Consider the following 24,027-nt stretch of genomic DNA (forward strand, 5'->3'; position numbering starts at 1 on the left):
GGTGCGTTCCCGCACTCGATGCGCCCGTCGATTCGTGTCGACTATTATTTCCGGGCATTTCGATGATTGTTAGGTCGATTTACATGTAAAGTATGCCAAATCGACCTAACAATCCATCGAAACGCAAATCGGACATGTCGGAAATAATCGAATCGACGGGCGCATCGAGTGCAGGAACGCACCGTGTGTATCCAGCATTCGGGTCGCTTATATATCATAGCTCAGCAGCCTGCATATATTGAAATGCCCAGGCTTGGTTTTATGTGTATCAAAATGGGCATAAAACACGTTCTGTTGCTATGAGGGGCGATGGAGTGGAACTGATATGACATCACACGGTGGGCAGGGCGAAAGAGAAAAAAGTTTTCACCCGTCACTTGAGCCAGTTGATCCGTCTGGCAGATCGCTTACTGGGTTGCGGTTGGGGCCACTGTACAATCGCCAGATTATTGGCTGTAGCTGACGTTATCGGCCACCTCAGCCGATTATCATCCAGCGTGTGTACTGGGCTTTAACGCTCTCACTTCCTGGAGATCTAGACTGCTGCCTATGGGCTCTCACCTTAATAGCCTTTTTGCTGCCTTTTATCTTCTCTATCTTGGCTTGTGCCAGGCTGATTCGGTCATTGATGTTCCTGAGCTGAGCTCTGTTGGTCTCCACCCTTTGCAGGATCCTGAAAACACAGACAGACGATCGAAAAATCATAGAGTGGGAGGCGGAGCTCTTGCACTATACAAATACTCAGAGACACAGACACTTATGTATTTCTTTTAAGCATTGTTTGCAGACAACTAATAAACCTTTTATTTAAAAAAAAAAAAAATAATAATAATAGTATTAGGTTTTTCACATTTTTACCCAAATAGAGTAGAATAGGCACAATATAAATTCACATATACATACATAAAAACAGGATTACCCATTAACATTCCCCTCCCCCATCCCCCCAAACACCTTCTCCTGAGCACTGATGATATGAACCTCAGCTCATGCAGGTGGCTATATGCCGCCTACAGTCATTTGTGTCCAGTTCCAGTTGTCCTAGGGTGCCTGTAAGTTGTTCTTTGGCACACCAAGAGGTGTACTTAAAGAGACTCTGTAACAAAATTTTCATCCTTCTTTCTTCTATCCTATAAGTTCCTATGCCTGTTCTAATGTGGTATGGCCTACTGCAGCCTTTCCTACTTGCACAGTGGCTGTATTATCTGTTATATGATCTAATCTCTCCTCTGTCGGGCTGAGGCAGTCAAGCTGGAATGTGCTGTGCTGCTTGTGATTGGATAGAAGCTATACACACCCTCTCCAGGCCCCCTGCACACTCTGTATGACTCACACACTGAGCTCCTCTCAGTGTATCACTTGCTAGGTCTTTACAAGCCAGGATTGCAGCAGGGAGTGGCAGAGACAGCACAGAGGGGCCCAGGAGAACATAATGAATAGAATGGTATGCTTTTTATTGTAAGAATTTTAAAGTACAGATTCTCTTTAAATGGTGTTACCTTCCTTCAGATCCCGTGACATCAGTTTGTAACAGAAAGGGCCTCCATCATTGAAAAACAACAAAAGATTGTTCCCTTCTTATACAAACCTGTTTTTTACATTACAAGTATAACCTTTGTAACTCAATTCCCCCCCCCCCAAAAAAAAGGGGGGGGGAAAGAGCAGTATACTTGGGCTTGTCAGGTGGAAACTGTACCTCTATCCCACTAGCCCTGGCCTGTATGAACAACTGCAGGTAATACTTATGACATTTAGGTCCATATGCAATTTACTTCCCCCCCCCCCCCCCCCCCCCCCCAAGTTTTCTCCTAGGTGATAATCTCACACCTTGTCAATACAATGCCTTTTAAAATCTAACAGCAAGCAAGAAAACACTCAAAATAGTTTTGATAGCACTTTTTACACCTACTTTTTCAATTGCAAAATGCTAACAACTTATTTTAAAGAAAAGATGGAAAATCATATCCAAGGAGAATACTCAGGAGGAAAAGTGAATTGCATATGGGCCTGAGGACTGTGACATGGCGCTGGGCTCACATGTACATTTCGTCTTGTATTTGATAGTCATGTGAAGCCCACATTTTCAGAAAACATGAATGCAGCATTAGTTATCCCAAACTCCAACGCAGGACAAACCTCATTTGCACTGTTACATGAAATGTATATACACATCGTTCTTGAAGCAATGATTTTGCTTTGAAAATGCAGTTCTTACATCTATAACTGAGAAAGGTGCCTTAGCAGAGTATCTCTGACTTCCGCATTGCACAAGTCGCAGCAGCCGCCTCAGAGACTCATCCAGCTGCCGGAGTCTCTGCGAGGACTTCATCCTGCTAATTAATGCTAATTACAGGCTGAGATAAGAGAGAGTATTAACATATCTGGAGAAGGTATAAGTGTAGCAAGTGAGTATGTGTGACCTTATCAGGACGGAAAGGAAACAGAGCGCAATTCCCCTGACTGCCAAACACTGACAATCACTCAGTGTCACGCCGGGACTTAAAGAGGAGCTCCGAGAAAGTGCAAGGAAAGAAACTTTTACTCTGGCTAGGATTAGATTCTTCTTCCATTGACGTGCAAGCCAACATAATACAGTAGAGTCCCCGTTATCCAGAACTCAACTAGCCAGCATGACCAATTTAAAAAGAGGAACTTTAGCGAGATCAATAAATGTTTGATATTTGCCATTTTTTTCATATTGTTTGATACACAATCAGCCTGCATTTAATCATGTTTACTGCTGGCAGACATGAAAGAAAATACATAAATAAAAATATGGGGACAAACAAACCAAATTTATACCAGCCTAAAATAATTAAACGGGAACCTGAAGTGAGAAGGATATGGATATTAATTTCCTCTTAAATAGTACCAGTTGCCTGGCGTCCTGTCAAACATACCAGGTTCAGTAGTGTCTGAATCACACACCTGGAACAAGCATGCAGCTAAACTTGTCAGATTTATGCCAGAAACATCTGATCTCCATGCTGGTTCAGGGTCTATGGCTACAAGAATTGAAGTCAGGGGATCAGTAGGAGAGCCAGGCAACTGGTAGGTTTTAACATAAAAGGACAACTGAAACGAGAGGTATATGGAGGCTGCCATATTTATTTCCTTTTAACCGCTTACGGATGGCGGTGATTAAAATGTACGTCCTGTTTTGATCCCCTAATACCTGTCAGGGCATACAGTTCACTTCACCGCCACCGTGCAGTCTCGCTTCCGATGATCTCGTCACTCTCTGCTCGCGGCAGCTCACTCCCCCTGCCTTCGCTATGGCGGCAGAGCTCTGTGAGCCGGTCAGGAGCTGATTTCATTGGTTCCTGACCCTGCCATCAATGTAAGCAACTCCCATTGGCTTACACTGATCACACGGTCAGGAGCCAAAGAAAGCATCTCCTGACTGGCTTTCAGAGCTCTGCATCATAAGAGAGGGCAGAGTGGGCGACCTGAGGTTCCTGGTGTGCAGCGTGGACATCGGCTGTGGCGGGTATGTGCAGCGATTCGCCGGTATCCGGCAGTTTCTTGCACCAATGGTCTCTGGTCCTTAAGGGGGCAGAGACCGCGGGTACTTAGGTGGTTAAGCAATACCAGTTGCCTGGAAGTCCTGCTGATCCTCTGCCTCTAATCGTTTTAGCCATAGACCCTGAACAAGCATGTAGATCAGGTGTTTCTGACATTGTCAGATCTGACCAGATTAGCTGCATGCTTGTTTCTGGTTTCGATTTATACACTACTACAGCCATATAGATCAGCAGAACATCAAGCAATGTGAACTGTTTAAAAGGAAATAAATGTCAGCCTCCATATTCTTCTAACTTCAGTTGTCCATTAATTATACATATCAACCTCCATATCACTCTCACTTCAGGTTCCCTATAACTCGAATGGTACAGAGTTAAGATGTACACATTTTCCAGTGCCATGGGAAAGGGATAGATAGCGGAACCTGTCGGCACATCTGCATTGCTGTACCTGGTAAAGATGTCATTGGACACAGTCTGCAGGTGTTGTAGTGTGTCTGTGATCTGCTGTATGGTCTCTTCTCTGCGGAGGTCCGGCTGTATCAGAGGCACAGAGTAGGCCTGCTTCTCCACTGCAAGCCTCTGAGGCATGGTGACAGCGCCTCCTGCTGGAAAGGCAAACAAAAAGGAGCATTAATGTTTCAATTACAGTGCTGCCCATAATTATTCATACTCCTGGCAAATTTTGACTTAAAGTTACTTTTATTCAACCAGCAAGTAGTTTTTGCATGAAAAATGACATAAGTGTCGACCAAAAGAGAATAAGACGATGTACAAGAGGCATTATTGTGGTAAAAGAATCTTCTCAGCTTTTTAATTTACATTTGAGCAAAAAGTGTCAAGTCCAAAATGATTCATACCCTTCACAAACTGTCAGGGCCCGTTTCCACTTGCGGTTTCCGTAGAGTTTCCCCGCAGGCAAATCGCGTGGTGAAACTGCCATAGGTAACAATGGCCCCGCCAGATGAATTGCTTGCATTAGCGATTTGGCCGGCATTTCCATCCGAATTGGTGAGAATCCCATAGCCATGGCACGGCTGATGGGATTAGTCTGCGTACTCACAGACCTGGAAGTGCCGCAGCGGGTCTCGCAGACGCGTGTGCCTGAAGTGGAAACAGGTCCTCAGGCTGGGTGCACACATAGCAGAAATGCTAGCGTTGTGGAAAACTCATTTTTGCAGCTAATGGAAGTCTATAGGCCGCAGAAAAAAAATGCTTATGCATTTTTTCTATGCGTGCATTTTGAAAACCGCTGGTTTTGTTGCATAATTTTTCAAAAATGCACATAATGAAATTCTACAGAAACACAATGGTATGCGTTTTCTATGCATTTTTTTGCTTAAACTTGATTTGCATTACATGCAAAATGAAAACCCATTAAAAAAAAAAAAAAAAAAAAAAAACACACACAACAAACGCATATGCGTTTTTTTATATGCGAACCGCAAACGCATTAAAATGCATGCAAAACACTTAAAAAAAAAACCATTAACATAAAATATAACATGAAAAGTTGCGTTTTATGTCGTGTGTAGCTAGCCTCACAGTCTGTGGGAAAATCCAAATTTCTTTACCATTCCAAACAGTTCAAGCTGTTCTAAGGCATCCTAATTACCCTGATTAATTGGGAACAGGTGTTTTAATCAACTCAATAGGTGAAAAACAGCAGCTCTCTACAGTTGGTTTGTGGACAGTCATGGCTAATGCTTCATACACACTTGAGATAAAAGTCTTTGGAAAAAGCAAGATCACAGACCAATCTTACCACCCTTCATGTAGTATGAGAGCCATACTCTACACACAGTCTATTCTTTGGAGCTGCACTCCCCATCAGATAAAATCTTTGCAAGATGCTGCACACAAAGATGCCCGTACACACTCAAAAGATTTGTATCTGCAAAAGATCTGTTCCTGCAAAATATCCATTCCTGCAAAATGCATTCATAGTCTATGAGATCTGCAGATCATCATACACACTTGGTTTAACAGACATTCATCTGCAGATCAGATCCACCAGGATGGATCTTCAGATCTGCAGATGATTGCCAGATATGCAGATGAAGTCTGTTAAACCAGGTGTGTATGAGGATCTGCAGATCTCATAGACTATGAATGCATTTTGCAGGAATGGATATTTTGCAGAACAGATCTTTTGCAGATAATGATCTTATGAGTGTGTACGGGCATCTTTGTGTGCAGCATCTTGCAAAGATTTTATCGGATGGGGAGTGCAGCTCCATAGAATAGACTGTGTAGAGCAGGGGTCTCAAACTCGCGGCCCGCGGGCCATTTGCGGCCCGCGATACAATATTTTGTGGCCCCAGGGCCCCAGAGCTTGTAGGGGCCCCCAGTGGCTACAAGAGGAAAAAAAAATTTTTCAAATCGGCCTTATAGTTTTTGAGAAAATCGATTTTAAAGTTGCAAAGGAAAAAAATACACATTTAAAAACCCGCCGACTTTAATGGTTAATAGCAAATCCACCTTAAATGCTAGAAACCCTAAATTTGCAGGATATGTTAAGGAGATCATTAGGAATAAGAGGAAAAAACAATTTTTCAAAAAGACCTTATAGTTCTTGAGAAAATCGATTTTAAAGTTTCGAAGGAAAATAGTATACTTTTAAATGCGGTAAATGTCACTTTTAGTAGCAAGCCTAACGGTAGTGTAATTTTACATGTATCAAAAGAAAGAGCAATACATTTCCTGACAGAGTTTCCAGGGGGTCCATACGCAGCCGCAGCGCTTTGGCCAGGGATCGCTATACAGCCGTAATATGGCTGTATGAAGATTCCGGGCATTTTTTCCTATTTTCCCAATTTTTTTTTTATGTTTAGAGTGGGCGGGCAGAGGCGGCGATCCGCCGCGATTGACGTCAGGAGGGGCAGAGCTGAAGCTGAAAGCTCTGCCCCTTCCAGGAAATGCCGGCGGATTGCCCCCGGGGCGATTTGGGGGCTCTGCAGCCCTCGTTTTGCGGCGGGGACACGTGAACTCCCTTATGCGGCCCAGCCTCATCCTGACTTTGCCTCCTGCGGCCCCCGGGTAAATTGAGTTTGAGACCCCTGGTGTAGAGTATGGCTCTCATACTACATGAAGGGTGGTAAGATTGGTCTGATCTTGCCTTTTCCAAAGACTTTTATCTCAAGTGTGTATGAAGCATAAGACAAAAGGAGCTCAGTGAGGACCTGCGACTGCGCATTGTGGCTGCTCACAAGTCAGGAAAGGGCTTTTTCTAAATGTTTTCGCGTTCCAGTGGCTACAGTGCGAAGTATTATTAAAAAATACAAGTTGTTCCGCACTGTGGAAAATCTCAGAGGATATGGTCACAAGCCAAAAAAATGACACCTGTGCTGGCCAGGAGGATAGCGAGGAAGGTGAAAAAGAATCCAAGGATCACCACCAAGGCCATCCTGGTGAATCTGGGCACTGCTGGTGGAAATGTCTCAAGGCAGACAACCCAACAGACACTGCACACGGCTGGGTTCCACGGATGCAGACCAAGGAGGACGCCACTTCTCCAGATAAGGCACACAAAACCTCGCTTAGCCTTTGCAAATGCTCATCTGGACAAAGAAGAAGACTTTTGGTCTTCTGTGTTATGGTCAGATAAAACAAAAATTGAATTTTTTGATCACAATGAGGTTTCCTTAATTTGGTGTAAAAAAAAAAAAAAAAAAAAAAAAAAAAAAAAAAATGAATCCTTCAACCCAAAGAACACAATCCCCATTGTCAAACATGGTGGTGGGAGCCTGATGCTTTGGGGGTGTTTTTCAGCCAATGGACCAGAGAACCTAATCACAGTAAACGGCAGCATGAAATAAAAAAATAAAAAAATAAAGCGCAATACATGAGGATTCTCAATGACAACATCAGGCAGTCTGCAGAGAAACTTGGCCTTGGGCATCAGTGGACATTTCAGCATGACAATGACCCAAAATACACAGCAAAAGTGGTGAAGAAATGGTTAGCCAACAACAATGTTAACATGTTGGAGAAGCCCAGCCAGAGTCCTGACTTCAATCCAGTTGAGAATCTGTGGAGGTAGGTAAAGATCAGGGTGATGATCCTCTAACCTGACAGATTTGGAGCTCATTGCTAAAGATGAATGGGCAAAATACCTGTAGTGACATGCAAAAAGCTGGTCTGCAATTATAGGAAGCTCTTGATTGCTGTAATAGTCAATAAAGGCTTTTCTATTAAAATTATTGCGAAGGGTATGAATAATTTTATACTGGACACTTTTTGCTCAAATGTAAATAAAACCTGAGAAATGTTTTTTCCCCCCACAATAATGCCTCTTGTACATAGTCTCATTATGTTTTGGAAGACCTCTATGTAATTTCCCATCACAAAATTACTTGCTGGTTGAATAAAAGTAACTAACTCAACATTTGCCATGGGCAGCACTGTACATTAAAGAGCATCTCCCCTCCGAAGTGTGGACATTCGTGCTTTCCATGTGGCCAGGCTGAGATTGAACAGCCCCATATAAGAATTGCTCCTTTCTTATCCTCAGATATCTGTACCAGTGCCTCCCCCCCCACTCTTCCTGACCAACATCAAAATTGATTTTGATTCTTGAAGTGGTTTTATTGTATATTATTGTTTATTGGCGTGTTAAAAAAATAAGGCACCAGCCATTCTATATCTGATTTAATATAAAAGTTAATATAAAAGTGGTCTGAAACTCAGCATTTGTTTTGCTCGAAAAGATTAGTTACAGCCTTAACCTCTTAACGATCACGTAACACGGCGGCAGCCCCAGGACCGCCTAACACCAATTGGCATCATGTCCTGGGGCGGGGTATATATATATATATATATATATTTATTATTATTATTATATCTATATTACACACACATACATACACACACGCACACAGGATCTTCTAAAAAAAATTAGCATATTGTGATCAAGTTCATTATTTTCTGTAATGTACTGATAAGCATTAGACTTTCATATATTTTAGATTCATTACACACAACTTAAGTAGTTCAAGCCTTTTATTGTTTTAATATTGATGATTTTGGCATACAGCTCATGAAAACCCAAATTTCCTATCTCAAAAAATTAGCATATTTTATCCGACCAATAAAAGAAAAGTGTTTTTTAAAACAAAAACAAAAAAAAAGTTAACCTTCAAATAATTATGTTCAGTTATGCACTCAATACTTGGTCGGGAATCCTTTTGCAGAAATGACTGCTTCAATGCGACGTGGCATGGAGGCAATCAGCCTGTGGCACTGCTCAGGTGTTATGGAGGCCCAGGATGCATCAATAGCGGCCTTAAGCTCATCCAGAGTGTTGGGTCTTGCGTCTCTCAACTTTCTCTTCACCATATCCCACAGATTCTCTAAGGGGTTCAGGTCAGGAGAGTTGGCAGGCCCATTGAGCGCAGTAATACCATGGTCAATTAACCATTTACCAGTGGTTTTGGCACTGTGAGCAGCATTCAAACAGTTAAACACAGCACTCTGGGGTTGACTCATTATAGTATATTGTGCTGTTCAGCATGAGGCAACTGGAGGGGCGTGAGGTAATGTAACGCTGCAGCCTATGTGCTCTGCCGCCAGTGTAGTGTGCTTTCTTAAGATGTGCACAGGGCTGTGGAGTCAGAGTTGGAGTCGAGGAGTCGGAGTAATTTGGGCACCCGGAGTCGTTGATTTTATAAACTGAGGAGTCTGAGTCAGATGATTTTTGTGCAAAATCCACAGTCCTGTTAAGTATTAGACTAAGGAGTCGGAGTCAGGGCCATTTTGGGTACCTGGGGTCGGAATTGGAGTCGTGGATTCATAAACCGAGGAGTCGGAAGATTTTGGTACCAACTCCACAGCCCTGGATGTGCATGCTCGTTATAAAATTATGGGCGCTAGTGTGGTACTGATACATCGATACTTGACTAACGTGGCCACTACTATGTTAACTTACGTAGTAACAGTTGCGCTGGTCAAGTATTGCGGTAGTGGAGCTGCACTAGTGCACATTATTTATAACGCGAGCGCCCACCTTAAGAATGCACGCGACACTGCCTGCAGAGTTACATTTATCTCCCACTGAACAGTGCGATATACTATATTGAATCAACCCCTTTGTTCTTCATTGGCAAGCTCATTGCTTAAGTGGGCAGCTTCTGCCCACATCCGAAGAGGTGATAACGTTATCTTTTGTTTACTTTTCTTTGTCAGAGACAAAATAGTAAACATTAGAAAAGTGCTGAACAGAGCTCTCTCTGCTTCTAATATGTGTGCAGTAGAGAAGTGATCACTAGATAGATTTTAATATATAAATACAGCAGCTATGCAATAAAATGCAATAGCAGCTCTAAGAGCACATAAACTGTAGTATTGGACCTTGTAATTTGTAAACAGACAATTGGCCTCAATTCACTAAGATCATGCTGGAGATAATAAGGCAAGAGAAAAACTTACCTTCACACAGTGAGAGAGTTATCTTATCTCTTCATTCCTTAAGTTTCCTACCCTGTAGTTAATTTACCTCCTCTGTAGTTATTTTCACACGCAGTTAACAGTCTTTAACTGTGGAGTTATTTTAAGGATTGAAGAGTTAACTTAAAGACAGAAGAGCTAAATTTAGGGTTGCCTGAGGTAAAATGTTTTCTGAATACGACATGCCTCATCACCATGGTGACCACTCTAGAAACGTTATTAAAGACAGGAGATAAGCTTAGTGAATTGAGGCCATTACTTGTGCACAAAAGCAAATATGGTACCTGTGTGGGCAACAACAAAAAAGATTTAAAAAACACATTTTTATTGAATATCAGAGTTTTATTCCACTTTAAATCAGTTATTGGGGAGGGGGGAGGGATTGGGGGCCCCGTACACATGCAACACTCAGCCGCTTCAAGCAAGAACCATCAAGCATGCCCAGGCAATTATGGAAAGGATCTTGGATTCTTAGCTGGCCTCCTAAACTATTCCAGCACGTTTCAATCATAAGCAGCCACATGCCTATATTGCTTTATAGTCATATGATCAGTTTTCCTGCTGTTTCTTCAAATAAAGCAATCAATGAGGCAGCAATGTGTACGCAGTCAACATAAAGGCCCTGCATCGGCATCAGGCTGGGAATGAGGCTGCTGCATGCTCGAATTGCTGAGCTCTAGTAGAATAAGGGACAGCCCACTTCCCTCCAAATAACACCATGATTTCCAAGGGAACAGCAGCAGCTCTGAAACCACTGTTTGAATTTAGCAGCCGTTAAATGTTGGTGGCAGGTGACAGATGAGAACAAAGAATTTTCTTATAATAAATTCAGTACTTTATAAATAAATAAAAACATACTAAATATTGACATAACTATTTTTAAAGCATGCCATACACACACGGATTTTCTGATATACACATAGATTTTCTAATAAAATTCAAAAGGAAAATCTATCATGCTGAACAATTCTGCTGGGAATCTGTTGTACATGGTCAGTCTGATGGGAATTCCAATGTACCCCAAAATCAGACAAGTCAGAAACCTTTTTGCCGATCCGGTGAGGGGCAGGAGCGGCATCTGCTCAATGTGCCATAATATTGCTCTGTGGTTTGATTCTAAATACATTTCTAGCTGTGTGGGGTAATCAACCAGTCTGATGATGTGTATGAGTAATTTAAAGAGGAACTCCATTGAAAGTAATAAAAAATAAAAAAAAGTGCTTCATTTTTACAATAATTATTGTATGTATAAATGATTTAGTCAGTGTTTGCTCATTGTACAATCTTTCCTCTCAATGATTTACATTCTAACATTTATCACATGGTGACATTTTTACTGCTGGCAGGTGAGGTCAGTGGAAGGAGATGCTGCTTGCTTTTTTGGCAGTTGGAAACAGCTGTTATTTCCCACAATGCAACAAGACTCCCACAGTGTGATGTTAGCACCATGGTCCTGACATCACACTGTGGGAGGGGTTTCACCACAATATCAGCCATACGAAGCTCCCTGATGATCCGTTTGAGAAAAGGAATAGATTTCTCATGGGAAAGGCGATATCAGCTACCGACTGGGATAAAGTTCAATTCTTGGTTACGGTTTCTCTTTAAAGTGAACACAAGCTGAAGCTCAGGTACAAATTCACATACTTGGCTAAGAAGAGAGAAGCCTCAGGATCCTAATGAGGCTTCCCTCACTGTCCTCCGGTCCCCCGTCGCTGAGCACGGATCCTCCCAAAGATTAACTACAAAGGCTTGTCGGCAATCTGATTGGGGCTGCACTCCTCTTCTAGCTGGGGCCGCTTGTGCAGCTACAAGAGCAGACCGCAATCATGCTAGAAGAGCATGAGGAAGGGCTCCGCCTGAATTATGCAGTGTATCCACTTGCACAATACAGCTTGTTGCTGCATCGGAGCAGTGCTTTTGGGCGCTGCTAGATTTGGGCGCAGCCGGCACCACCATAGGCTACAATACGTATCACAACTGAGCGGCGCTCAGTGAGCAACGTCGGCGCCGTCAGAAGACGGAGCCGAGGTTGCTTAAACACAATAAGTCAGAAGACGGAGCCAAGGTTGCTTAAACACAATAATTCGGCCTCCAGCAATCGCTGGAAGCCGAATTATATCATTCCCCCACTATCCATGGCGGCCTGCAGGGGGAATAGCAATTAATATGGCCTGGACTTGTGCAGAAGCAGGATCAGCCATATACCGGCTGTATCCTGCGCCCAAGTCTCCCGGCGCCAATTTCAAATGTATGCTGCTGCATACAGCTCCTGAGTGCTGTGTCCTTTGTTTATGGTGCTCGTAGAAGAGAAGAGGGCGGCTCTGATAAGCTGGAGGGTCTGCGAGCTGCAATGGGAGGCCAGGAGGACAGTGAGGGAAGCCTCATTAGGATCCAGAGGCTTCTCTCTCTCCTTAAAGAGAACCCGAGGTGTGTTTAAAGAATGTTATCTGCATACAGAGGCTGGATCTGCCTATACAGCCCAGCCTCTGTTGCTATCCCAAACCCCACTAAGGTCCCCCTGCACTCTGCAATCCCTCATAAATCCCAGCCATGCTGTGAGACTGTGTTTACATCTGTAGTGTCAGTCTCAGCTGCTCCCCCGCCTCCTGCATAGCTCCGGTCCCTGCCCCCGTCCCTTCCCTCCAATCAGCAGGGAGGGAAGGGAGGCAGGCGGGGACAGGAGTTCTGCAGGAGGCGGGGAGAGCAGTAGACTGACACTATAGAGATAAACACAGCCAGCTCTGACAAGCTGTTTGTCAGCAGTGTGGCTGTGATTTATGTGGGATTGCACAGTGCAGGGGGACCTTAGGGGGGTTTGGGATAGCAACAGAGGCTGGGCTGTATAGGTAGTTCCAGCCTCTGTATGCAGATAATATTCTTCAAACCCACCTCGGGTTCTCTTTAAAGAAGTAGGTGTTCCTCAACCAGAGCTGCTAGGCTCGGGTTCAGAAACACATTACTAGTACAAGCAGATACAGTATATGGAAGTAGTAAAACTGGCCAATCAAAAGGAAATCGGTGTGTACACCCTAAGGCCAGTAGCACACCTATTAGTTACGGTGTGCACACCACAGCAATCAGCCACCTTACAGTGACAGGGCCATTTGCATTGCTCCATGCCTCAACTAGTCACATACTCCCTGCTGGGCAGGAAGTAGGTCACTGGGATTCTTGTCGGTCCACGCATAGCACTGCCCTACCATCATACACACTTACTGCATCACACACTGACTTGCATTGCTGCAGACTTTGTGTCGCAAATGTGGAGACTGATACTTCCAGCGCACCGTGTCATGTGAACTGTGCAAGTCTCCATAGATGCAGCGTGTGAGGGGTCTAACGACTGGATCACACTACAAGTGCCAGCGATTTGAAATGCCATCTGTGATTTATAAAAAAAAAAATAAAAACCAGACATTCTGGAAAGCGCTGATGAAATTCATACAAAAAGCGCGATTGCGATCAAAACTAGTTTCCCTTTCATGGTCTTTACGTTACGTTGGTGTGAACAAGACTCAGCAGGGTGACAGAGGAGCCCCCCCAGCCGCCACCATGTGCCCTATAAATAGGAGCAATCACCAAATGAGACGGTAGCAATTAAATGTAATTATGAGCAGGTAATCAGCTCGGCATCTTGATTATTGGGAGGGGTGGGGAGTGATCATGAATATGAAGACGGAAGACTATCGCACAGGGAGGAAACGGTTAATCAGGGCATGTGTTGGCTACTTCTCTCTCACCTACTGACAGGCCATTTTAGTGTTAACCAGCGGGTCTCTCCAGCCAGAAATATTTCAGTATAGAGTGGACAGACAGACAACAGGTACTTATATCTTTTTTAGAGCATCAGTAGATCTCCCAGCCCTACTCCCGGGCTCAGTAGTGCGATCTGGCAGCCCTACTCCCGGGCTCAGTAGTGCGATCTGGCAGCCCTACTCCCGGGCTCAGTAGTGCGATCTGGCAGCCCTACTCCCGGGCTCAGTAGTGAGATCTGGCAGCCCTACTCCCGGGCTCAGTAGTGAGATCTGGCAGCCCTACTCCCGGGCTCAGTAGTGAGATCTGGCAGCCCTACTCCCGGGCTCAGTAGTGAGATCTGGCAGCCCTACTCCCGGGCTCAGTAGTGAGATCTGGCAGCCCTACTCCCGGGCTCAGTAGTGAGATCTGGCAGCCCTACTCCCGGGCTCAGTAGTGAGATCTGGCAGCCCTACTCCCGGGCTCAGTAGTGAGATCTGGCAGCCCTACTCCCGGGCTCAGTAGTGAGATCTGGCAGCCCTACTCCCGGGCTCAGTAGTGAGATCTGGCAGCCCTACTCCCGGGCTCAGTAGTGAGATCTGGCAGCCCTACTCCCGGGCTCAGTAGTGAGATCTGGCAGCCCTACTCCCGGGCTCAGTAGTGAGATCTGGCAGCCCTACTCCCGGGCTCAGTAGTGAGATCTGGCAGCCCTACTCCCGGGCTCAGTAGTGAGATCTGGCAGCCCTACTCCCGGGCTCAGTAGTGAGATCTGGCAGCCCTACTCCCGGGCTCAGTAGTGAGATCTGGCAGCCCTACTCCCGGGCTCAGTAGTGAGATCTGGCAGCCCTACTCCCGGGCTCAGTAGTGAGATCTGGCAGCCCTACTCCCGGGCTCAGTAGTGAGATCTGGCAGCCCTACTCCCGGGCTCAGTAGTGAGATCTGGCAGCCCTACTCCCGGGCTCAGTAGTGAGATCTGGCAGCCCTACTCCCGGGCTCAGTAGTGAGATCTGGCAGCCCTACTCCCGGGCTCAGTAGTGAGATCTGGCAGCCCTACTCCCGGGCTCAGTAGTGAGATCTGGCAGCCCTACTCCCGGGCTCAGTAGTGAGATCTGGCAGCCCTACTCCCGGGCTCAGTAGTGAGATCTGGCAGCCCTACTCCCGGGCTCAGTAGTGAGATCTGGCAGCCCTACTCCCGGGCTCAGTAGTGAGATCTGGCAGCCCTACTCCCGGGCTCAGTAGTGAGATCTGGCAGCCCTACTCCCGGGCTCAGTAGTGAGATCTGGCAGCCCTACTCCCGGGCTCAGTAGTGAGATCTGGCAGCCCTACTCCCGGGCTCAGTAGTGAGATCTGGCAGCCCTACTCCCGGGCTCAGTAGTGAGATCTGGCAGCCCTACTCCCGGGCTCAGTAGTGAGATCTGGCAGCCCTACTCCCGGGCTCAGTAGTGAGATCTGGCAGCCCTACTCCCAGGCTCAGTAGTGAGATCTGGCAGCCCTACTCCCGGGCTCAGTAGTGAGATCTGGCAGCCCTACTCCCGGGCTCAGTAGTGAGATCTGGCAGCCCTACTCCCGGGCTCAGTAGTGAGATCTGGCAGCCCTACTCCCGGGCTCAGTAGTGAGATCTGGCAGCCCTACTCCCGGGCTCAGTAGTGAGATCTGGCAGCCCTACTCCCGGGCTCAGTAGTGAGATCTGGCAGCCATAATCCAGGGCTCTATGACAGTCAGGTTTGCCCTGATCTTGGCTATACTCTGCTAAATAAGGTGTCTTTTTTGTGCAAAACCCCATTTTTCTGTAATCCCATTGACTCATCTTGAAACACGAAAAGGCTTGCCGCCCAAACACACAGGAAAAACTGCAAGCCACAGATAAATGCGCAAAAAAATGCAATGCCATTATTATACATTAGATGTGCAATGGTCATGATTTTAGAGAAACCACCATTCAGACATGAATTCTGATAAGTGTGACCCCTGCTATAGACCCGGGTCACACAGGCGTCCCCGCGGAATCTGGCCAAATGTTTTTGCTCCCACCACAGCAAAGTGAATGAGCTGTGAAGGGAAAAAAAAAAATAGAAAAAAAAAAAAAAATCACAATCGCTAACAGTTTGGTGATTGCGAATCGGAGTGTGAACTCAGCTTACTCCACACTGTCTCCATCTGCTCTCTCACATTGTGGCAATTTAGGCATGCTCCAAATGTGGCAAAAAAAACATAGGGGCAGAGTGGATATTCTCCTTTTTGAGCACTGTTCCTGTAGGCTGCTTTCCCAGTGAGACGTTACAGGCGCACATTAGTGCAGCCTGTAACGCACCCCCACCGCACAGCAATGTAACCGCAATGGGCTGTTCACAGTGCCCACGTTGCGTTACATTGTAACGCTGCACGTCAATCTAAAGTGCAGCATGCTACGGCGTTAGAGCGGCTTTGCCACGTTAGCCTGCTTGCACAGGCGCAGTGAATAGACACATGGCTAATTAATATTCACTGCACTGTGCTGACATCACTGGCGGGACCACGTGATGCGGAGTGTTCCGCACACGTGGTCTCCACCAGCGCATGCGTACTATAGTACACATCACGGACGCATCAAAGAGCCGCTTAACGCGGCTCTTTGCTAACGTCTTCTGCCACCACCACCATGCGTTGCGTTAGGTGCACGTTATGTGACCTTAATGTCTTAGTGTGTAAGTAGCCTAAAGCAAACCTAGACTGAAATTGAAAACTTATGAGATAATAAATTGTATGTGTAGTATTAATAGTAAATAGAAGTCTCCTGGCATCGCATATTCTGACTTTCAATTTAATCCTTTGAAGCAGAAAGTTTTTCTGCGTTTCTGCGAGCGCGTAGGGCAGGATCCTCGCTCCCCGAGCCACAGCTAACTCTTGGTAAGCCTTCCTAGCACCTTATAGCACTGGACTATTATTAACAGCTTATTGTCATTTTTGTACAAAATGTTTTCTCTGCATTGATAACAGGTTGTTTTTCACTACTGCTTGGATTTTTGTATGAGAATGGCCAGCAGCAAATGGCTGGTTTTTTGTACACCACTTTTGCGATTTTTGCACAATTTTTTCTCTTTTTATAGCACTAGGACTATTGTTCTATATGCAGAGATATTTTTGCACACAGGTTTTCCTGCTGTATAGTTGTACAGATGGGCATGTTTCTGATACATCTTTTTATTTATTTTGTACTACTTTTTTTTATTTTTAAATTTTTTTCATGCACTACGCAGTTTGATATTGCTAGCATGTAGTTATGTTTAGAATATGATACCCATTTATGGTGATATGGTTCACGTGTAATCATTGGCTTGTTGGAGTCTGATTATAATCGGTTTGTGTAGATTTTTTACCTTCCTGGCGGTAAGCCCGAGCGCAGCTCGGGCTATGCTGCGCAGGAGGATTTTTCAGGCCCTGCTGGGCCGATTTGCACAAATTTTTTTTATTACACACAGCTAGCACTTTGCTAGCTGCGTGCAATGCCCAATCGCCGCCGCTCCGCACCGATTCGCCGCACAATGACGCCCCCCCCCCCCGACCCCATGCGCAGCCTGGCCATACAGTGCCAGGCAGCGCTGAGGGGTGGATCCGGACTCCCTTTGACGTCACCCCGTTTAGAACAGGATTTCCTGATGAGCCTGATCGCCGGAGGCGATCGGAGAGGGTAGGGGGATGCCGCAGCTCAGCGGCTGTCATGTAGCTAGCGCTAGGCTAGCTACATGATTAAAAAAAAAAAAAAAAATTAAATAGTGCTGTGCTGCTCCCTGGCGGTTAATGTTTTTAATTGTTAGTGTTTGGCACTGTTTCAATAAAATTTAGAGATTGTGTATACATTGATCATGTAGTGCAGTATTCATTAATTTCATATATCATCATCCTTGGGCTCTTCTCTTTTTGAGGCTACTTACAACTTAATGTCTAAAGCCTGGTACAAACCTTTAATTGTGGAATGTTCAAATACTGGCCAATTTTACCACCACTATGTAGTTTAAAAGTTTACCTACACAATCTGCTCATAGTATTCAAAGGAGTTCTTTCACTACAAGTCATAGCACAAGCAACCTCCTGTTGCTTGCACTAATAAATCAGTGTCACTTAATTTTGTTCCCATGCACGCTAGTGGCAGCTTAACTTGTGTAACTAAACATGCACTGCATACAAAGGCCTTGCGTTATTGATGTATCGCTACGGTGATGCCTCACTAGCATGGCCGCTACTTTGTTAAATTACCATTGTAGTGGCCGCGCTAGTGAAGTATTGCAGGTATTCTAAGCAGCGCCAGTTGCTTACTTACACACGCTACACTGCCAAAATAGGTGCTCTAATGTGAAGGAAAGGTTCTGAAGGGAAAGCAATACCACATGGGAACACCAACAGCACAAACAAGCCCTGCAGGAGCTCAGGGACACCCTTTCCAATATCAGCCATTCATACACTAATTCCCTTCCAGTCCCACAATTCTACACACAATAAAATTATGTCCTAAGCTTTGGGTTTGTGCTCTACTGTTAGGTAGGTTATAACATGAATGAAGACCATAGTCAGTGAGATTATCTCCTGAGTGTCCCGTTGCCCTCAAGGTCCCTCCCATTCCCCGATCTTCTAAGTAGTCAACAGGATCCTTCAGTCGAATACTTTCCCAGAAGTTCCCCCAAGTGGCTCCGTAAGTGTGAGAAAACGCGGAAAAGCGTGTACTGGCGGCAAGGCGGCTGATTCCGCGTCCAGCGCGGCGGTTTGTCCGCCGCAGCGTGCGTCTGGTGTGGCTGGGTCTGTTAGTTCACACAGGTTGAGGAATACGCGCGCTAAGAGGCAGAACCTTTATGACCTCAAGGCAAGTGGCTATTGGTTGATCGCTGATGGGTGGCGCCAGAGAGCGCTGCGCTATATATGGTCACTGCTGGTCACTTTCAGGTTGTCTGCCGTTGCGAACACTTACGTGGAAGCACTCAGACCTTAGTCAGATCCAACAGTGTGTTAGAACCAGGAGGACCTGGGAATTCACACTGAGCCAGATTACCTCTGTTATTGTGTTATACTTCAGACTAGTTCCAGGGTGTCGAGACCACGGACCTCACACCCAAGACTAGGCATTGTTGATATCGGTTATGACCTATTGCAATCCTGACTATCCCTCTGCTTTCTGATTCGGTACCTACGTATATCTGATTACCTGTTGCCAAACCCTGCTTGCCTTGGATACCGAATCAGCCTTTTGTCTCTGTACCTTATCTGTCTGTGTGTTGCCGACCTGGCTTGCCTGACCCAGAGAGCTCTCTCTCTCCTTCAGAGATAGTCTCCAGACCTGCTAGTGACATCCACCTGTCAGGTGTCACTCACTCTCAGGTCCTTCCAACCTTCACCCTGGGACTCCACCCCTTTGGAGGCCTCAGGCTGCTGGAAGGTTTTTGTGTTTCCCAAAAGGCAGTATCGCCCATACTGCCAAAGACCACCTGCTCCTCGGGTGGTCCCACTCAAAGTATTACTGTTGCACCAAACACTCACATTATAAAGGTGTCCAGAGGTTAGTTATACTTGGATTATCTGTGATTCTGCAGATCATCAATAATTAGGTATAATCTGTATTCTTGGTGATACTGCAGATCACCAATAATCAGATTCTCTCTGTGTGCTGACACCGATCGTTACAGTAAGATTTAGACCTGCGGAGGTGCATGTTTAAAACCTCTCATGCACAGTGAAAGTAAGCGCTTGCCCATAAGCGTTGTTTCACTGCGCTTGCACAGTTCAGATTCCCTCTGCTCCACTCCCTCAGAGGAACTGCCGGAAGGCTAAGGTAAGCGGATTGGGTATGGGGAATGGTAGGGATCCCAAGGACAATCAGCAGCTTCTGGAATCTCACAAGGAGGCAATCTGGCCCATCATGGGATTCATACAGAATATTCATTTCCCATGTCAGGGGTACTTTACAGCGGCCCACTCAGAACTTCCTCTCTGCTCTAAAAAATAAGCCACAGCATAATAACCTTTAAAGAAAAATATTTCTTTGTTACAGCTTACAGAACTACTACAATAAATCTGCAGTGTGTCTACTTCCTGCTTTCATGTAAGCAGACATAGGGTTAACATCCTGTGTGTACAAATTAACTGCTCTGCCGCGGCAGCCAGCTGACAGATCAAATTACAGTTGTGATTAGTCACAGATGAGGGGGAATTAGACAGGCTGAACTCTCTAAATACATACAGGGTGCATTTCTCTAGCTTTTCCTTCTGTCCTGTGCAAGAGTTCAGGTCCACTTTAAGTTAAAAACTTTCAATTCTCACACTAGACCTATGTTGGGATGGGGGGGGGGGGCAAATAAACATGTTGCAGTCAATTTATTGTATTACGTTTTAGAATGGGTGGCGGGGGGGAATGCATTTTTTTTCTTGACAATTAAAAGCATAAGGCTTCTTGCACACAGGGACGTTACAGGCGCACGTTAGTGCAGCCTGTAACGCTCCCCCAACGCACAGCAATGTAACACAAGTGGGCTGTTCACACTGCCCACGTTGCGTTACATTGTAACGTAGCAAAGTGCTGCATGCTGTGCGTTCTCCGTGGCTAAGCCGCATTAGACTGTTTGCACATGCTCAGTCATGTTGGGGAGGAGGGGAGAGCGGCCAGGCACATGGCTAATTAATATTTACTGCACGCAGTGACGTGCAGGGTTTACTTCCTGGAGCGGCCGCTCTGTGCGGCGATTGGCCGGGCGGGACCACGTGATGCCACAGGCATCCAAGAGTACGCATCACGAACGCCAGAGTGAACTGCACAACGCAGCTCACTCCAACGTCCACACCAGAGAGCACCAGGCGTTGCGTTAGGGGCATGTTATGTGCCCTATAACGTCCCCTAAACGCAACGTCCTGGTGTGTCACTAGCCTTAGGATATGTTTGAAAAATATTCAGGACCCTTTCACACTTGCACGCTGCATCACCCTGCGTTATGCTTTCCTGCCGCAAGGGCTGTGCAGGTCTATGGAGATTTGTACACATCACGCCATGAAACGCAGTGCAACGGAAGTATCAAAGTCAATTCCTGATGCAAAGTCTGCAGCTTGTTACTGCATGATCCGTGCCTACCACAAAGATTGTGCAATAATGCAAGTCAATGAGTGACACAGGCAGTGTAAACGGCGGGAGCGCAATGCGGCTCACATGCGCAGACCGAAGGGAATCCCAGTGACGTACTTCCTGACCAGTAAGGAGCTATTGGGGTGAGGTTAGTTACAGCAAAAAGCACTTGGTAAACACAGCAGGACTCTCCCACCCTCTTGTGTCTTGGAAGTTGCTATATATTTTGTTCATCATGTTACATATCAGTGTAATTACTGTCTACCAATTCTGTAGTATATTCTAATGGCTATATTTTGTGTATTCCATTGTCTGTATTACTATGTACCCCATGGTTGTTTCTTCTTACACTGTACAGCACCACATAATATGTTGGCACGTTATATTAATAATAATTTGGCAAAGGAATAAATGTTATAAACATTGGTTTAAATTACTCATATGCACAGTATATAATACTCTGCACACCATATTGAACTACAGACACTTATATGCACAATAATAGAACACTAGAATACTCTTATAAATGCAGAACACAATCCAAACTGACACAGAACACACAGAACACACTCACCACCTCCTCCTCCAGCTCTTCTTCCTGCTACCCTGTCATGTGAGTGCATCACGTGGGCTCTCTCCTGGCTGGGCGGAGCCTTGGCTGTGCTGCGCTGGGCTCTCCTCCTCCTAGTCATCATGTGTGCTGCAGTCATGTGACTCCAACCTCCTGGCTCTATAGATATAGCGTCTCTGTTTGGTCATGTGACCTTCTCCTCTGCGTTCTGGCTGATCGCTGATATCATTATGTCACGGAACCCAGAGAGAAAGGACGTCTCCTCTGCAGCACTAGGATAGCGACAAAAGCATGCTTGTCATGGAAATAAAATGATGTGTGTAATAACCGGCGGCGAAAAAGAGAATGAATAATATTCATTGTAAATCATCAATAATTTATATTTTTTTGTTTATGTTTTATTCATATATTACATTTTTTTTTCTTTTTATGTTATCACTTTTATTTAATGAGTATTATTGCTATTGCAATCGGCTTTTGTAGCACTTACTGTGCAGAATTCAATATACATAATAGTGGGTAAATGCATAAAAATAAATAATAGTGGGTTTATGCTTAAAAAAGAGCAATTAAGATTACAGTTTAGAGATATTTCCTATTTTATATCAGTATTTCTGTATTTGATGACTGTCCCTGACATGCAGTTCCCACGCCTATGGGCTGGAAGTACACTTGCGCTGGCGATTTTAATGGCAGTTTTGGGGTTTGAGGTGCTCTGCAATTGTTCTGCATGCGCAATCTGATTTCTATTCACATTACATTTCAAACGTGGACGTTTGTACGAAAAGGCAAACTGCAGTTTGCAACAAACAAACAAACAAACCGTGTACGACATTCCAATCAATGGCAAGTGCATGATTCTGACAGTTGTGTTCCCAGCTCAAGGAAAACCAAGGTGTAACGATCGGTGTCAGCACACAGAGAGAATCTGATTATTGGTGATCTGCAGTATCACCAACAATACAGATATATACCCGATTATTGATGATCTGCAGAATCACCGATAATACAAGTATAGCTAACCTCTGGACACCTAAAAACGTGTAAGTGTTTGGTGCAACAGTAATGAGTAGAATCACCTAAGGAGCAGATAATTTTAACCAAGGAGAGTCAGACTCTACTGCAGTCAAAGGACTCCTAGAGGATGAGTCCCTGACTGGTTTGCAGAGAGGTCCCTCTGAGAGACAGGGGGTCCCTGCAGATGGACTGAACACCCAGGGGGTGGGTGACAGCCAGAAGGGTCGGCCAGATCGGGTTGGCAACACACGAGCAGATAAGGTACAGAGACAAACGGCTGATTCGGTAACCAGGACAGGCAGGGTTTGGCAACAGGTAATCAGATATGCGTAGGTACCGAATCAGAAAGCAGAGGGAGAGTCAGGAAAGCAATAGGTCATAACAGATATCAAACAAGGCCTAGTCTTGGATGTGAGGTCCGTGGTCTCAACACCCTGGAACTATTCTGAAGTATAACACAATAGCAATACAGCATCCCTAGTCTTGGGTGTGAGGTCCGTGGTCTCGACACCCTGGAACTAGTCTGAAGTATAACACAATAGTAACACAGTATCCCTAGTCTTGGGTTTGAGGTCCGTGGTCTCGACACCCCAGAACTAGTCTGAAGTATAACACAATAGTAACACAGTAACCCTAGTCTTGGGTGTGAGATCCGTGGTCTCGACACCCTGGAACTAGTCTGAAGTATAACACAATAGTAACACAGTAATCTGGCTAAGTGTGGATTCCCAGGTCCGCCTGGTTCAACCACACTGAAAGATCTGACTAAGGTCTGAGTGCTAACACATAAGCATTCGCAACGCCAGACAACCAGCAACTGACAGGCAAGGAGTATATATAGCAAAGCACTCCTCAGCGCCGCCCAGTTCCCTTCAGCCAATCTCCTGCCACGCTGGGATCAGCAGATCGTCCCGATCAGCTGACCCCTCTCCTATTGGCACAAAGAGCCTGTCTTGCAGCGCGCACGCGCGTAGCTCTCCATCTGTGTGCACTACTAGGTCCAGACAAACCAGACGCATGTTGCTGCGGAGAAACCGCCGGTCTGAACGCGGAAACAGCCGCCTCACTGTCAGACCGCGCGGCGGTGTCTCCGCAATCCATTACACAAGGTATATGCAGAATTAAAGTGTCCATACATTACTCGATCTGTGGCATTAATATTTGGCCAATTTACTCCTACTATAGGAAGACCGCAGAGACCTGACCTGAAGAATTACCCCTCCCGTGGGAACACCACAGAGACCTGACCTGAAGAATTACCCCTCTGTAGGAAGACCACGGAGACCTGACCTGAAAAATTACCCCTCTCATAGGAAGACCACAGAGACCTGACCTGAAGAATGACCCCTCCCATAGGAAGACCACAGACACCTGACCTGAAGTATTACCCCTCTCTAGGAAGACCACAGAGACCTGACCTGAAGAATTACCCCTCTCTAGGAAGATCACAGAGACCTGACCTGAAGAATTACCCCTCCCATAGGAAGACCACAGACACCTGACCTGAAGAATTACCCCTCTCTAGGAAGACCACAGACACCTGACCTGAAGAATTACCCCTTTCTAGGAAGACCACAGAGACCTGACCTTAAGAATTACCCCTCTCTAGGAAGACCACAGACACCTGACCTGAAGAATTACCCCTCTCTAGGAAGACT

At 45.5% G+C, this 24,027-nt stretch overlaps 1 protein-coding gene across 2 annotated transcripts in view; it reads right to left on the reverse strand.

Moving 5' to 3' along the window:
• The window catches only part of WASHC1 (WASH complex subunit 1), a 51,892-nt gene extending 30,324 nt beyond the window's left edge, over window positions 1–21,568 (reverse strand). Inside the window, exons 1-3 of one of the 2 annotated variants that reach the window (XM_068277663.1) lie at window positions 21,356–21,568; window positions 3,976–4,129; window positions 562–673 (exon numbers count right to left, since the gene is read on the reverse strand). In XM_068277663.1, the coding sequence (XP_068133764.1) occupies window positions 562–673; window positions 3,976–4,129; window positions 21,356–21,491 (402 nt within the window). In that variant the 5' untranslated portion in view covers window positions 21,492–21,568. Of the gene's footprint in view, window positions 1–561; window positions 674–3,975; window positions 4,133–21,355 lie in introns of both variants that reach the window. The other variant, XM_068277662.1, reaches the window with a different exon arrangement.
• Between the last annotated feature and the right edge of the window lie 2,459 nt (window positions 21,569–24,027).

Source organism: Hyperolius riggenbachi, chromosome 3 (assembly GCF_040937935.1).
Source record: "Hyperolius riggenbachi isolate aHypRig1 chromosome 3, aHypRig1.pri, whole genome shotgun sequence".
Classification (NCBI taxonomy): Eukaryota; Metazoa; Chordata; class Amphibia; order Anura; family Hyperoliidae; genus Hyperolius; species Hyperolius riggenbachi.